We start from the raw sequence: 13,865 nt of genomic DNA on the forward strand, positions 1-13,865 counted from the left end.
GTGCTTAATTTGTTCGCAGATATCATCCAGACGATCTTGTTTCCGCTGCGAAACTTTGCCAATAATCTGTCGTTTCGCACCGGCAGTCTCGTCTGTTAAGGCATCAGCCAGCAGCGACGGTAATTTGCAATAATTGTCTTGCTAAGCAGCAAGTGAGCGAGTTAAATTGCAAATTCCCCGGCTGTACAGAGCTATCAGAGTAATTGCTGCAGGTCGACGAGCCGATTGTCGGGAGCCAAGAGTACTTTTAGTATACGGACGGTGTAACCCACATCAATGTAGGAATTAGCTCCTCTCCAAATTTTATATAAATCTCATTCATCCGATGCAAGCCAAAACATGGAATACATTTTAATAGTTTAAATGAGGAGTTATTTATTTTAAATAGTATTTACGCTGTAAAGGATGCAGAAAATTTCAAGCTGCAAGCTTCAAGAAAAGCTCAACATGTAGAATAAATCTCAAACGACCAAATTAATAATTATTATATTAGTGGCAGAGTCGAATCTAACTTTATCTAATTGGCATAATCTTGAGGGAGTTCCATGGGATGCACCGCTGCACAAAAGAAGGCTCTTCAGGGTTTTCAGGAGATTTTAGGGGGTCAGATTGATTTTCTACAAACTTCGAAAAATCATTTCACAGTACAAAATTTATTGCTGCATTTAGCTTCGAATAAAAATTATACAACAGACAACTGACAAATCCTTAAAAATACATATATGTACATCGCCAAAAAGCACCTTGTGCATTCTTGACTAATCTACTTAAAACAAGTCATATACTTTCTAAATTTCAGTTAAAATTTGAAAAACCAAGTCACCAAGCTGGATGTTACAAACTACTTTACATTAAAAGTATCACATTTCACAGGGGCTATTTTTTCAAATAGCTGCTAAATTTCTAGAACGATTCCTCCAGACTGGCCAGGTCTTGAATGTCTTGTTGGAGATTCTGTTGTCGAGAATGAGTCGTCCAGCACTTCAGTGTCAAATCTGAGGAAAATTATATCGAGAAAATTGAACAAAAAATTCTCCTGTTCACTGAGATTTTGTGTTTTGGTCTTTAAATTAATAAAATATTTTTTAACCCTTAAATTGGACTGAAAATAAAACAAATGATATTTCAGAATCATATTTATGCTTTTTTTGTTTTAAATAAAGTCCCCCATTTAATTTATTCCTTCTGAGAGACTAACCGTTCCTCATTCTCAGCTACACGATTTTCCCCAAATGAAAAAATCTTGACTGTTAATTTCACGAGCGTGTTACTCTGGACTGCAATCACTCATACCTGTCGCAGCTGTCTTCACCATGAGCGTGCAAAAGTCGCGAGTCAGGACTGGGGCGGGAGGAGCTGAGCGACAACAGGGCGTAGCACGCGGCCAGGATCAGCAGCATTCCACCTGAGGGAAAATCGAAGTTTGCCTACTTTGAGAAAAAAAACACTCACACGCAGATTTCGGTCGGCCTGGGAAATAAAATCTGTGCATGCGCCGGGCCAAAAGGGAATTTATCTGTTTGTTGTTCTCGGGGCGGGTGAGTGGGCTGGATGATTAATTAAATGGGCACGTACCGGCAACGGTGGAGAGCCAGAGGTGATGTGGCCACGCAATCAACGCGGCCGCGATCCCGCAGTAGAGCAGACTCTTTTTCCAGCCGTTGAACCAAAGGACCCAGCGCCAGCAAACGCAGCGCCGCTCGCCCCTGCAGAAACGAAATTGCAGCTGTGTTAGCGTCGTGTACGTGGATTTCGCGACCAGCCTTGTAAAATTTAACGACCGCGAATGGATTAGCGCCGTTCTGGTTACGCACTCGAAAAGGGCGACCGGAAAACACGTAAAAGCGTGAGCGCCAAATAGCGGAGATTTTAGTTCGAGTAGTAAAACTGGGACCCTGAGAAAGGTCGCGTGGCTGACGTTGTTGCGTCATGTGAAATTACCTCGTTGTCACACATGGGAAAACATCAGCAGGTTTGAAATAGCTCATCAAATCAACGAGATGCTTATCTTTAAAATTAATTTTAGGTGGTCTTTTGAAAATTAAATCGCAAAACTTTAATCGGATTATATCCACACACATCAAGGATATACTAAAAAAATAAGAGATTGGCATCTGTTATAAGACGCTGAATGATTTTTCTGCTTGAGAGGTAAATGAATGACTTGTTATTTAATTAAACTTCTCCAGTTTCGGCGAATCCAGTCAACCCTATTTCATGAAATAAAAATCCAAATCCTTACTATACATCAAAACAAGATTGTTCCTACTTGGATCACTTCAAACAAATTTTTCTTTTGTAATTTGATTTCAAAACAATTATTCCCATAAGTTAAATTCCATTGGGATTTTTACTCTATACGAGACTCAACAACTCGCTTAACGACACCATCTTGTTAACAATGTTCACTTTTGATGTTACAAAATTGCATCAATTCAATAAACTCACCACAAACTAAAACGCAGCATCCTACGAGTTTATCGTTAAGTAAACTCGACGGAATCCATTAGCGATGGGGATCTTAAAATATTTACCAAGCCCACCCCCACAACTTGCCGAGCATTCCATTTATTTTTCCGCGTGTGTGATCAAGAAGAGGCTTTTGGAGCGTTTCCCTGTGCCCCTAGATCCTGGGCGAAGAGGTCAAAAATACTTTGCCAGGTTTTTTCCTACTCACACACATGGCTCACGGGGAGGAGTAAGAACGCGTCTAATAAATTGGCGCGATCCAATTCCAGCCAACAGGTAAATTTTTTCCCCCCGAGTGATTGCTTTCGGTCGTGGTTGTTGCGGAATTGACTTTCTCCCTAGCAGAGTAAACAGGATGAAGGAGGAAAGAGCGTAATTAATTTCCTTTGATTGCACGAAATGGATTCGCGCTGCTGATCGTTATTTTGGACAATTTTTCTTTCCTGTGTTCATCACGCTGAATGAAGCAGACAAGTTGAGCAATTTCGCCTGCTCAGCGTCGGGCGGGCGGGCGGGCCGCACAAAAAGCTTGGATCGTTTTAAGTTTGCGCAAGAACGCCAGTTTGAACTTACCGAGAGCACACTTGCAGGAATAACGAGACAGTCCACGTGATTTCCAGGAAAAACACCAGCAAAGCACACACTCTGTGAAAGAAGAAACTGACTTGAAGATATACACACATTAAACAAAACTGAAGAAGAAAATAATTGGGAGAGGAGGAAAATTTCTTTGAGGCAAACAATAATTCCACCTGGGATTTTTAACAACAATGCTTCAGGCGTTGTAAATTTTTTAGAAGAGCAAAAAGCTTCCATAGCGGTTAGGGTATCGTTCTCAGAGGCTCTTTACACATTAGATAAAAATGCGAAATTCACGTCACTTTTCGGGGCAAACTTAAAAGGCGTTGGTGTCGATCGAGTGCCATAAAAGCGGCGATGCAAAAAAGTTTGTCACGTGCTGCGCTTTCGTTTCTTTTCACCGACACTTCAGCGTGAAGCTTTTTTCGTGCGGGCACAAAATGCAAATTGGGTAATGAGCTTAAAATTACGTCCTTCTCCGGTCTTGCGTGCTGTGCCAGACAAGGAGCCGTCTTTTATGGCACCCGGAAGATCTTTGCTCCTCTGCGCCCCGAAATTTACTCCTACAAACTTTTAGATCCCAGGGGGAAGAGAGAAGCAAAAAAGAAGCTCGACTTTTTATGAACGTTCCGACCGCATTTTCAATTTTTCGAGTCACTTACATAATGTAGAGGCCCATTGGATGGTGGTGAAAAGAGATGTCGACGCCAACTCCGCACAGAACTGGAACAAGAGAATAATGAGACAGCTGCAAGGTCTGTGCAAAGTTGGATTTTAAAATCTTTTCTTTAAAATTTCCTATATTTTCCTTATAATCAGACAGCTTCACCGATCGAAAAGATTAGAAGTATTTTTAACAAAAAATTAATTACTTTTTTATAGGTTTGCAGCTTCAACAGTTCACGTAAAGCATTAAAAAGATCTTGTCCAAATTAAAGAGCTTGCAATGCCAAAGAGAGCTCAAAAGAAAAGTTAAACATTGAGCTGTATTATTAAAATTTTCAACGTCTAGACGTCGTTTAGAGGCCACGTAGTTTTAAAAAGCTGAAAAATACACATATTTATCAAGGGAACAAGTGAGCAATAAAAAAACTGGCGATCATGGAAAATTTTCAAAAAAAAAATCTACAGAAGAAGTTTTAATCTCCAAAAGAGTAACTTTTTAAGGTGCCTTAAAAATAGCACACAGAAAGTTTTCATAATCAAGTTAGAAGCCTAAAAATATCAAAAAGTGGTCCTGGTTTGTAGCTTAAAGTAGGTAAAATCCTCGCATGATTTTTACCACCCAAAATTGCAGCTTAAAAATATTTTCTCTGCCCAACCAATGCGTCAGTTCAGTCTCGTCGGTCTGTGCCATTTTGGTACATAGTGGATTTTGGAATAGGAATGATTAAACTGAACTGCTCAACATACATATTTTGTTTTTAATTTCATTGTTGAAAAATTCAATGCAAAATAAAGAAATCTTGTCAAAATTCTTATTTAATTTCAATAATTTAAAAGCTGGTGTTGGCCGTTAAATTTTATCCTAGATTGTGGAAAAGCGAAAAACATTCTGTTGTAGCACTCTTGAAAAAGTAACATTTATCTTGATTTACAAAAATATGAATGTTTAGAGAAGCTATCATTCAATTTTTCATGACATGGGCTAAAATCGTTCTCAAACCTGAGACGTGAGTAATTTCCAAACGATATTTAAAAAAAATCAAACATAAAGCCGGTTAATATCTGAGGAAGAGTTTCCAATGCAATTAAATAATATCATAAAAAATCCCACGACGTAGCTATCTATTTCAAGCCAAAAAAATTGTTTGACGGTTGTGGACTAAACCGTGCCGAGGAATAAATCACAATGGCTGCGGAGAAAACGCGCAGCGGCAAAAATTTGCGTGTTTTTTTCGTGTATATAAGCGAGGCGTTCGTCGCTGAACTCGTGCGATTGTGGCAATTTACAAATGGAACGAGTCGCGAGGGTGCTCGACTACACACACTCGTCACTTTTTGGCCGCGCGTCTAGAGACTGGTCCGGAACACGAAACTCGCCTCGGATGTACACGCAGACACAAAAGAGGCGAGTTGGAAACGACGTCGGTGGCGGGAGAGAAAGAGAGCGAGAGAACGAGCAGCCAAAGGCATATGATGAGCCTCGCTTTCCACTTTCACAAAGCAGGTACAAAAGAACGGTGTGCGCACTTTGAAGAACCAACAACACATTTGTTTCATGTTACGACCTTTTCATTTTTTTTCGCTCATGCGTTGTCAGGTTCTATTTGGAAGGGGATGATGAGGGCGATGCAGAAGCTGGGGACTCGTTTTTTTAAAGAATGCCTACGAGGGATATTTAAATGGAGCACAGCTAAAAAATATTTGATGATATGAGCTATCAACTGGGTAAAACATAGTTTTTTAAAGTTCTGCAAATCCACTAATAATTTAACCAATTTAACTAATCAATGATCAATTAATAATTTAAAATATTATTTATTATTGCATCAGTATATTTTGATCCTTATTTCAATCAAATTTAATTTATGTTTATGTTTCAATAATTAAATTTTCAGACCATTGAAGTAGTCTGTTTATTCTTAGAGCTACAAAATTTAAACGTTTTTATTTTCGACGAAAACGGTGACAATTTAAAAATATTTAGAGCTCTAAATTAATTTAGATGAGTTTTAATATTATTTTATGAGCGTTTTTCATGCCATTAAATCACATTTTACAAGAAAACAAGTTGAGCAAAATAATGTGAATATTTTACTAAATAAAAAAGAAGTGAAAAATAAACAAAGAAATTAAGGAAAAGGTCGATTTTCTTGAATTTCCAAAATTTTCGTTATTTTAAAAATGCGTAATTTTCTGCACGTTTTTACTTTCATAACAATTTGGGAAATTTGTTATTGTTGGTGAAAATACCTTTTTTAGGAAGTACATGTCATTTTAAAATTTATATGTTCTTTTAATCTGTTCATAACATAAATTAACAGTCAATTTATTGAAAAAAATCTAGTTTGAGAAGCTAATTGAAATTCCCCTTTAGCCAAACAGACTAGTTACGATTTTAATGCAGGCCGTGGCTGTTGGCCCCATATGCGCGAAAATCGAATGGTCATCAAGTGAATGACGGCGCACCCCAATGCCCTCCGAAAAAGCACTTGACCTCTCTCGCCTCCCTTTCTATTTTGTTTCGTCTCACGTGCAAACGCAAAGGCAGAGTGAGGGCGAAAAATTGCTTTCGGCGCGGTCAACCTAATTTAAGGGTTGTTTTTCTACAAAAAGGGGCCTGCAGGCGCATTAAATTGGATTTTGAAAGACTGGCTTTCACCGCAACGGCCTGAGTGATGTATAGTTTGGCTTGTAAATTATTTACAATGCATTCATCAAGTCTGTGATAGAAGATGGATTTAAATTAAAAGAAGGAGACCTTAAAAAATTAGTCTTCAGTTTTGCAACGATGAACGGATCAAAATTCTAAAAGGCGGAATAGCTTTAAAGGAAATTCCAACCGAAGATGCACGTAAACGGGGCCAAATAAGCAGCTGAGCGTCCGTTTCAAACACTCATTAATAACATGCCGTGAATGGCCAATTAGAACTCTCGCTCGCGGGCCGAAGAGCGTAATTAGCGGGCGGGTGAAAAAGGGCGCGCAGTTTCGGCTCGGATGGGAATTGCAAGTGGTGCTAATTAGCACCCTTTGTCTCACCCACTGGAAACGTGCGAGAGGTGAGAACGCACAATAGTCTGACGAGCCCCTGCGGCCGTCAAGAAGCAACCCGCGCGACACTGCGACTCGCCCGGTTGCTCACCACTTGTGGTTACGAACGTGAATTGTGTCGATTGCGGATGTCTCGGATCCCTCCATGTTTCTTGTTCAAACAAAAGGATTAATAAATCAGATACAGAAAAGCGAAAATTTATCCAATTTCGGCATTCACTCTGAAAGATGTTTCCTTTCCTGTCCTGACTAGGAGCTAAAATTTTAAATAATTCTAAACTGCCTGTTTCCTAAAGATATTAAATGTTTCCAATGTTTCATACATCCAAGATATATATTCCAAATTATGTCTTCAAATAACTTTTTTAATATTTTTAAATCTCTGCTCAGCACATCCCGTGGGCTATGTGAGCTCACCGGGTCTCAATAACACCACTGAGCGGATAACATGGGCACAGCAATGGGCGATTTTAAAATACCTTGGTGTGGGAGGCGAAAAGATGGCCACATGAAGCCCGGCCTCTTCTGCGGCCACTCGGACCCCATGTTATCCGATCGGCGATGTTATTGGGACCCGGTGAGCTCAGAGCAGAGGTAAAAAATCGTAAGCAACATTCTTTCTCCCGTATTTTCATTATTTTGTGTGTGCAGACATTTTGTTTTTGAATGGTAAATAAACACCTGCATAATCCTGTTCATCTGACTCTTAAAAAAATTGATCGATTTCGCTTATAGTACCTAGTACGACGCTATAAGCCTGAGAAATTGTATCATATAAATGGAAATAAATATAATCTAGAGCATAAAAATTGTTTCGGTCATGACTGCAAAATTTTTCTCGTTTCTAAATTAAATTTTGATTGCAGTAAAAATTAATTATACATTCTGCTCCCTGGGAGAGCAGCTTTAATTAAGGGAACGATTACAGCTCGCAAATGCAAAACAGCTCGCTGAGAGGTTGAGAGACGGAAGAAGGAGGCCGAGGGCGATGAAAAATTCAGCAGACTGCGCAAAAACATGCTGATGTTACTTGGCGGAATTTAAAAATTCAAGCTTAAGGAGTGATTATGAGATGACGTGTATACAGGTGGGACCAAACACGAAAAGTTCAAATTTGTAAACATCGCTGGAAATTCACAGTTTTACGAGGGAAAAGAAGAAATGTAACTCACCTACCTCGCATAAATCACTGTTAAATTTTTATTCAAATCAATGTGCTAAAGAATACAAAATTTAGGGAAAGTAGAAACATTTTCCGCGGTGAAATATAGTCCAGCCTGTAGAACATGGAGTCAATCCTGCTACATGAAAGACAGAAGCAGACATGGATAACAAATGAAACATGAACAAACAAAACGGCTGCATCTGTCCCATTGATCGTGAAAGTGCAGTTTGTGTGTTTTACTATCTCCTTTTCTACAAAATTTCCTTTTCCTTGAAAATGAACACCTGCGTAAATACAAAAAGCTCGACGTATACGCTGAGCGAATTTGCATTCGTCAGGGGGAAAAAGTTCCTTCTCAGTGCGAGCAGAAGAGTGAAGAGGGTCGAGTTTTTCTTTCTGCTGAGTACGACGGCGCCCAACTTTTTTTTAGAAGAAAAAAGATTAAACGGCAAGCAAAAATGTTTTGTTTCCAGCAGATTTGCGCAGAAATCTCTCAAGATTTAATATAAAAAAGGCTGACTAACAATTTATCTCTATAAAAGGTAGAAAAATCCTTTCGATCAGAATCGCTTCAGATTGAAAGACCCCAATGGGGAGTTTTGACAATTTACGGCGCAATTTGGCTGCAGCCGAGTGGGAGCATTTCATAAAAAATGGACAATCTGGACTCTATTCCGCGCAGAAAAATCGATTGGATAATTTTCGACCCCGACAACGAGCGCGTGTGATTTGAAATTAAAAATTCACGCGCGCGGCGGCAAATGAAAGAGAGGAGCGTCGGCGGAAACTCTCAAACGCTGCTGGCACGGCCGCAATAATAAAATACTGTGCATGAGGAGAGAGAGAGAGAGAGAGAGAGAGAGAGAGAGAGAGAGAGAGAGAGCGTGAGTGCCGCACAAAATCTGCAAAATCCAATATGCCGGAAAGCCCCTCAGAGACCACGAATGAATGAGGAACGAGCCTGGCAAGAATGCGTGCACCGTACAAATACGCACTTGTGCGTACCAAGGGGCGAAGCATTCGAGTTCCATCTTCCACTCCTCGGGCGAGCGAGCGAGAAGAAATCATTATTCCTTATTTCGCTTGTCGAAGGGAAAGGGTTGCGAGAGGCGGAAATGTCGCCTCAAACCAAGATTAACTCAACAGATTTATTTTACGGCTCTTCAAAGACAAGATAAAATTTCTTTGCTGGTAAAACTGCATTATTTGAACATTCTGTAAGCTGATGAAATTTCCCTTTTTCTCTAATCAACATTTTCTTGAAGTTTTTTTTTAATAAAAACATAAAGTCAATAAAAATGTTCACCTGCTGATCTTCGTTTACATTGTCAAAGTGGATCAGTACTGAAAAATAATGTTACTTTCAATTTAAATGTGCTCTGAAAATTGGGAAGAACCTAACAATTTTTACCCATGCTACCGGTTAAATATATGTATAAGAAAATCGGCTTGCATGGTATATAATAAAGCGATGAGCATTGTCTCCTTACGTCCTTACCGAAAATCAGGACTTGATAATTGCACATTGTTGAGATACATAATTATTCAAAGTGAATAAATTATCATCTGCTAATTTAAGTCAACAATTCAAATCGATTTCAATTTTTGTCATGAATCAAATCACAGTTAAAAAAAAAATAGAGCCAACTAAAACGCAATGTTTTGTATGAGTTTCCTTTGAAGTAAATACCATATTTTCTAGCCATCGAGGTGTCTAAATTATACGCAAGGTAACCGTGTTCTTTTCCCATTGAAGAAGATATCAAGAATAAAATATAAAATAAACTTTCATTCCGCAGCTCTGCTTTTACTTGGTCCTGCTCAGTTGTAATTGCCACAGAAATTCTATGTTATCGCGGCGATAAAATTTTATTGTTGCAAGCTGCTGTCCCAATGCCGCAGGGACAAGTTTTTTCCTTCCAAAAGCGAGCTCACGTTAAAAGTTTCGTCCCTCGATTTGAACTATAGCGCACCGGCATTTCCCCAAAGAGCCAACAACGCACAACATCTGCACCTCGTGAATGTGGCTTACAGCTAGCAGACAACGGCCCTAAAAGAGCCAGCTCCTCAACGCAGCAATGTTGGGACGACGACTCGCCCGCCCGGCGGTCACACCATGTTTATGTGCGCGCGGGAAAAACACCCTTCTGCAAATTTGTTGGGTCGGAAAAATAAGCTTGTTTACATGAGAAGTTTGACAGGACTGAAAGTTGCTCTCGACTAAATAGAAGAGAAGGTTAAATTTAACGGTTATGACCTCTTTACATCAGTAAATTTTAGATAGGCTGCTGCCACACATTTTTATGTGTTTTTTATTCTTTTTTTTAGTTAAAAGAAGGAAGAAATAACACGAAACTTTGTGAACATATAGCCAAATTAAATGCAAATCGATTTTCAAGTTAAAGTTCCTGGAACTTTACACCTAAAATTGTTCTGATCATTAATCCGAAAATGGTTGCATATAACATCGATATGCCACATTTCGGAGCGCGTGGTAGCTAAAAGTAGTTGCATTGATATTTCTAACAGACAGAAAGCTGCATTGGGTAAACGCAGAAGGCGCAGAGGGAAACAGAACAAAAGGGAATGGGAGAAAATATTGTCAGCTTCCAGATGTTATGCTGTTTTCGTTAGAAAGTCAAGTTTTAAAATACAGCCCAAATTGACCTCTTCCAGGTAAAATGTATTTAAAAAATTATCTTTTCGTTTCATCAAAAATTATCAATTAAGAAAATTTCACCTGGTTAAAAACTGTTGTGAGTTAAATCAGTTTTACAATACTAAAGCTTTTAAAAAATCCATAAAACGCAAAATATTATATAATTGAAAATTTTCAACCAGAGAACGACATCACTTGTCAAAACAAAGAATCCTAAGAGTGTCCATTCTGAATGATAAAAGCTAAGTATTGGGAATATAATTGAATTCCGATAGTTTTGCCGAACCACAGTGTCTTCAAATAAATTCCTCTCTGAGACATAGAAGTTTGTAACGTCCACTGCATGTAAAAAGCGAAGGTAAAGGGAGGGACAAGGAAGAAAATTGCGGCAATCAATTTGCTCGTGACTCGCGGCGATCTCAGCACAACAGGGTGTCATTCTCGCATTGGAAAATCGACTTCCGATTATCGAAAACGGCCTCGAGACCGTTCTAAATTTAAATTGGCCACGCCGAGGGGTTTCGTGTGTTTATGCGACATACACGCGTCTTTTGGACTCGGGCCCATCTGTGACGCAGGCAGAGAGCACGATATAGAATGGGGAAAAGTCTTCCACACGAAATCACAAAACAGATTATACGCGCACACGCCCCTGCAATTGATTCTCGCATATTCATTGGCCGCAGGTTAGACAAAAAAAACTCGGTTGTAAAGTTCAAAGGATTTGTATTTTCGTACTTTCCGGTACTTTCATAAAGGTCAGAGTTAGGAAATCAATAAATTTTGAAAGGGTAAATTTTTTTGTTAAAACTGATTAATTTAGAATAAGACTTTATTCATAAATTATATTTTTGTTTCAATATAATTCCTCCCTTCAATGCAGATATATTTTCAAGAAATTAAATTAACGCCGGAAAATATCTTCGAACAGCAAAATAAATTATTTCTGCTTATATGTACTTCTATCTCAAAGTAATCTGTATTACTTTACCTTTAAATTTTCATTTTAATGCTCAGATTTCAATCAACTGTTGTAATTTAAATTTTTTAACGTCAAGCTAAAAAAATATGCTTTTCTCCTAGTGTTTATCACACACGCCACATCGTACTCAGGAAGTCAAATATTCATGATGGTGAAATGGTTAGAGTTGAATAAAAATAGAATGAGAACGAGTATTATCTCTAAATTTATTCGTGTTCTATTTTAAGCCCATAATAAATGCGACATAGAAAGGTTAATTTGTTCAACTAACTTGCTCTTTTTTAAAGTTACTTTTTGTTAGAAGATAGACTGCAATAAGTAAAGTGAGTGAAATTTGTTTTATTACTAGCGCTTTGGACGTCCGCAACTCGTTTAGAAATTTAATTACTATAAAGTTTCGAGACCAACTAAAAAATACGAATATATCAGGAAAAGATTTTAAAAATGAGAAAAAATTATTCAGTATTGAGCTCGCGATCAAAACCATGGTTTTGATAAGAATAGATAAGAATAAAATATCAGAAAATATCCCAGGAAATGCTATACACAATATTTCCTGTTAAGTTTCTACACTTTTTTTATCGCATTTTCTTGCAAATTTGATTTAAAATTGCACCATTTTCCAGCGTATTTATAAAGGGCAACACTGACCGACAGACGTGAAAACTCCCAAGAAGCGGGTGAAGGGGGTGAGACTCTCGAAGAGACACGTGTACTTGGAATCCTCGTACTGCAGCATTTCTGAAGCAGCCCTGATCGGCCGCCTCCTCGCGCCGCACTGCACCCCGACCGCCCTTACGCTGGCGAACACTCACGCACCCCGCCGCCCCACCATTACACTTAGCTCTGTTTCAAAAAGATGCGCCGGCCAGAGCCGCGGCGACACAGCGCTGCCGACGACTCGCAACAAGTTTCGGCAACAGAACCGCACACTTTAATTAGAGTAAAGAGTGAAAGTAGAGGAGAGTGCGTCTGTTTATGAGCATGAATTTTAACAGCACTTTGACTTTGTCATTAGAGTCAATCGTGCAAGCGTGAGTTTTAAATAATAATGTGTCTTGAATTTGAATTATGGTTAGCCTGCCAAATTGGTAGAGGACTGCACAGAGTGCTCTTGTGCTTTAATTCGCATAATATTATTGATTCTATTGACCAATTAAAATTAGAGTGATTAACTTAAACCATTGACAAGCAATTTGGAATTTTCCAATCCTAATATTCAAAATACCTAGAGGTCTCAGCCAGCCGCGCTGCGCCCCGTCTTCCAGCTAATATTGGGTCACGTGGTCAGCCGCTAGCCTTGGCTAAGCTGTGCCAGCCGCTAGTCAAAAAGTAAATAAAATCGAAAAAACTTCACTTTTAAAATTTTGTTAGCCGCCGGCAAAAATGCTCAATCGTTACTGCGCTTGAATTGGGTTTAAGCCGGGCTGCCAGCCACCGCATCAAAATTACGCGGCTGAGTGAGTGAGACCTCTAAAAATAGCACATCATTCGACTTGTCTTAGACCTGAAATAAAAAAATGGATTTAATAAAAAAAGGCTTTAAAAAATCGATTTCAAAAACATTACCGTGTTGTATCCCATTATGAGTACAGTTTGTATCTCTTCGGAGAGCTCCAGAGCTCGCTAACCTGGCGATCTTCGCTAAATCGATGAAAAATACAAAAATTCAATTAATTTATAAGTAAAAAAGCAACATTCTAGAAGTTTCCTCGTAAGAGTAGTAGAGGTCACCTTTAAAACCTATGAATGCAATTAAAAAAAAAGAAACGGGTGTGGAAAAAACTTGCGGTGTTTACAATCACAAATATAAAAATAGACATACTAATGAAAAAATTACATGAGATACATTAGCTACTCACTGTGGTGAAACATGATTATTAATTCACTGTAGTAGATTGAGTCTCCTTCCTTGTGATGCAGTTAAACATTTTTTATTATAAAATAAAAATGATCATTTGTACCCATCGTACCAAAATGATGCTCAATAAATCTTTTATTCTATTCTGACTGAATCTCTGTGAATATTTCTCAGCTTGAACAGCGTAGGACATGAAACTTGAGCCGAAGGCAAAGCCAATTTGTCTGCAAAAGCCCAAAGAAGCTTAATTGCATTCCGCTGGAAAGTTTAAATTAGTTCGTCATGCATTCGTATTCTAAGAGGAAGTGCGACTCCTGGAGAGGCCAAATCGACACTAACAAAGTTTGAGATGAATTTCTAAACTTCGTTTTGAAAAATTAGGTTGAGACATTGTGATCTAAAATGAATCAGCGGAAGTTGTATTATTTTAAATTC

General features: G+C 38.6%; 1 protein-coding gene across 1 annotated transcript; it reads right to left on the reverse strand.

Annotated features, from left to right (window-relative positions):
- Window positions 1–634: 634 nt before the first annotated feature.
- On the reverse strand, window positions 635–12,468 carry LOC135946049 (uncharacterized). The gene is made up of 6 exons (XM_065494081.1): window positions 12,221–12,468; window positions 3,711–3,771; window positions 3,043–3,114; window positions 1,576–1,706; window positions 1,294–1,405; window positions 635–995 (listed from the first exon to the last, which is right to left on the reverse strand). The coding sequence occupies exons 1-6, from the start codon at window positions 12,306–12,308 to the stop codon at window positions 896–898; spliced, it is 564 nt and encodes a 187-aa protein (XP_065350153.1). The 5' UTR covers window positions 12,309–12,468; the 3' UTR covers window positions 635–895.
- Between the last annotated feature and the right edge of the window lie 1,397 nt (window positions 12,469–13,865).

The sequence above is a fragment of the Cloeon dipterum genome, chromosome X, assembly GCF_949628265.1.
Source record: "Cloeon dipterum chromosome X, ieCloDipt1.1, whole genome shotgun sequence".
NCBI lineage: Eukaryota > Metazoa > Arthropoda > Insecta > Ephemeroptera > Baetidae > Cloeon > Cloeon dipterum.

Excerpts from the sequence above, each read along its gene's own strand:
- LOC135946049 (XM_065494081.1), bottom strand. The coding sequence starts at position 12,308 with ATGCTGCAGTACGAGGATTCCAAGTACACGTGTCTCTTCGAGAGTCTC. Across the intron at positions 1,406-1,575 it reads CTGGCTCTCCACCGTTGCCG|GTGGAATGCTGCTGATCCTG; the intron begins GTACGTGCCCAT and ends ATTTTCCCTCAG. Across the intron at positions 996-1,293 it reads GGTGAAGACAGCTGCGACAG|ATTTGACACTGAAGTGCTGG; the intron begins GTATGAGTGATT and ends AATTTTCCTCAG.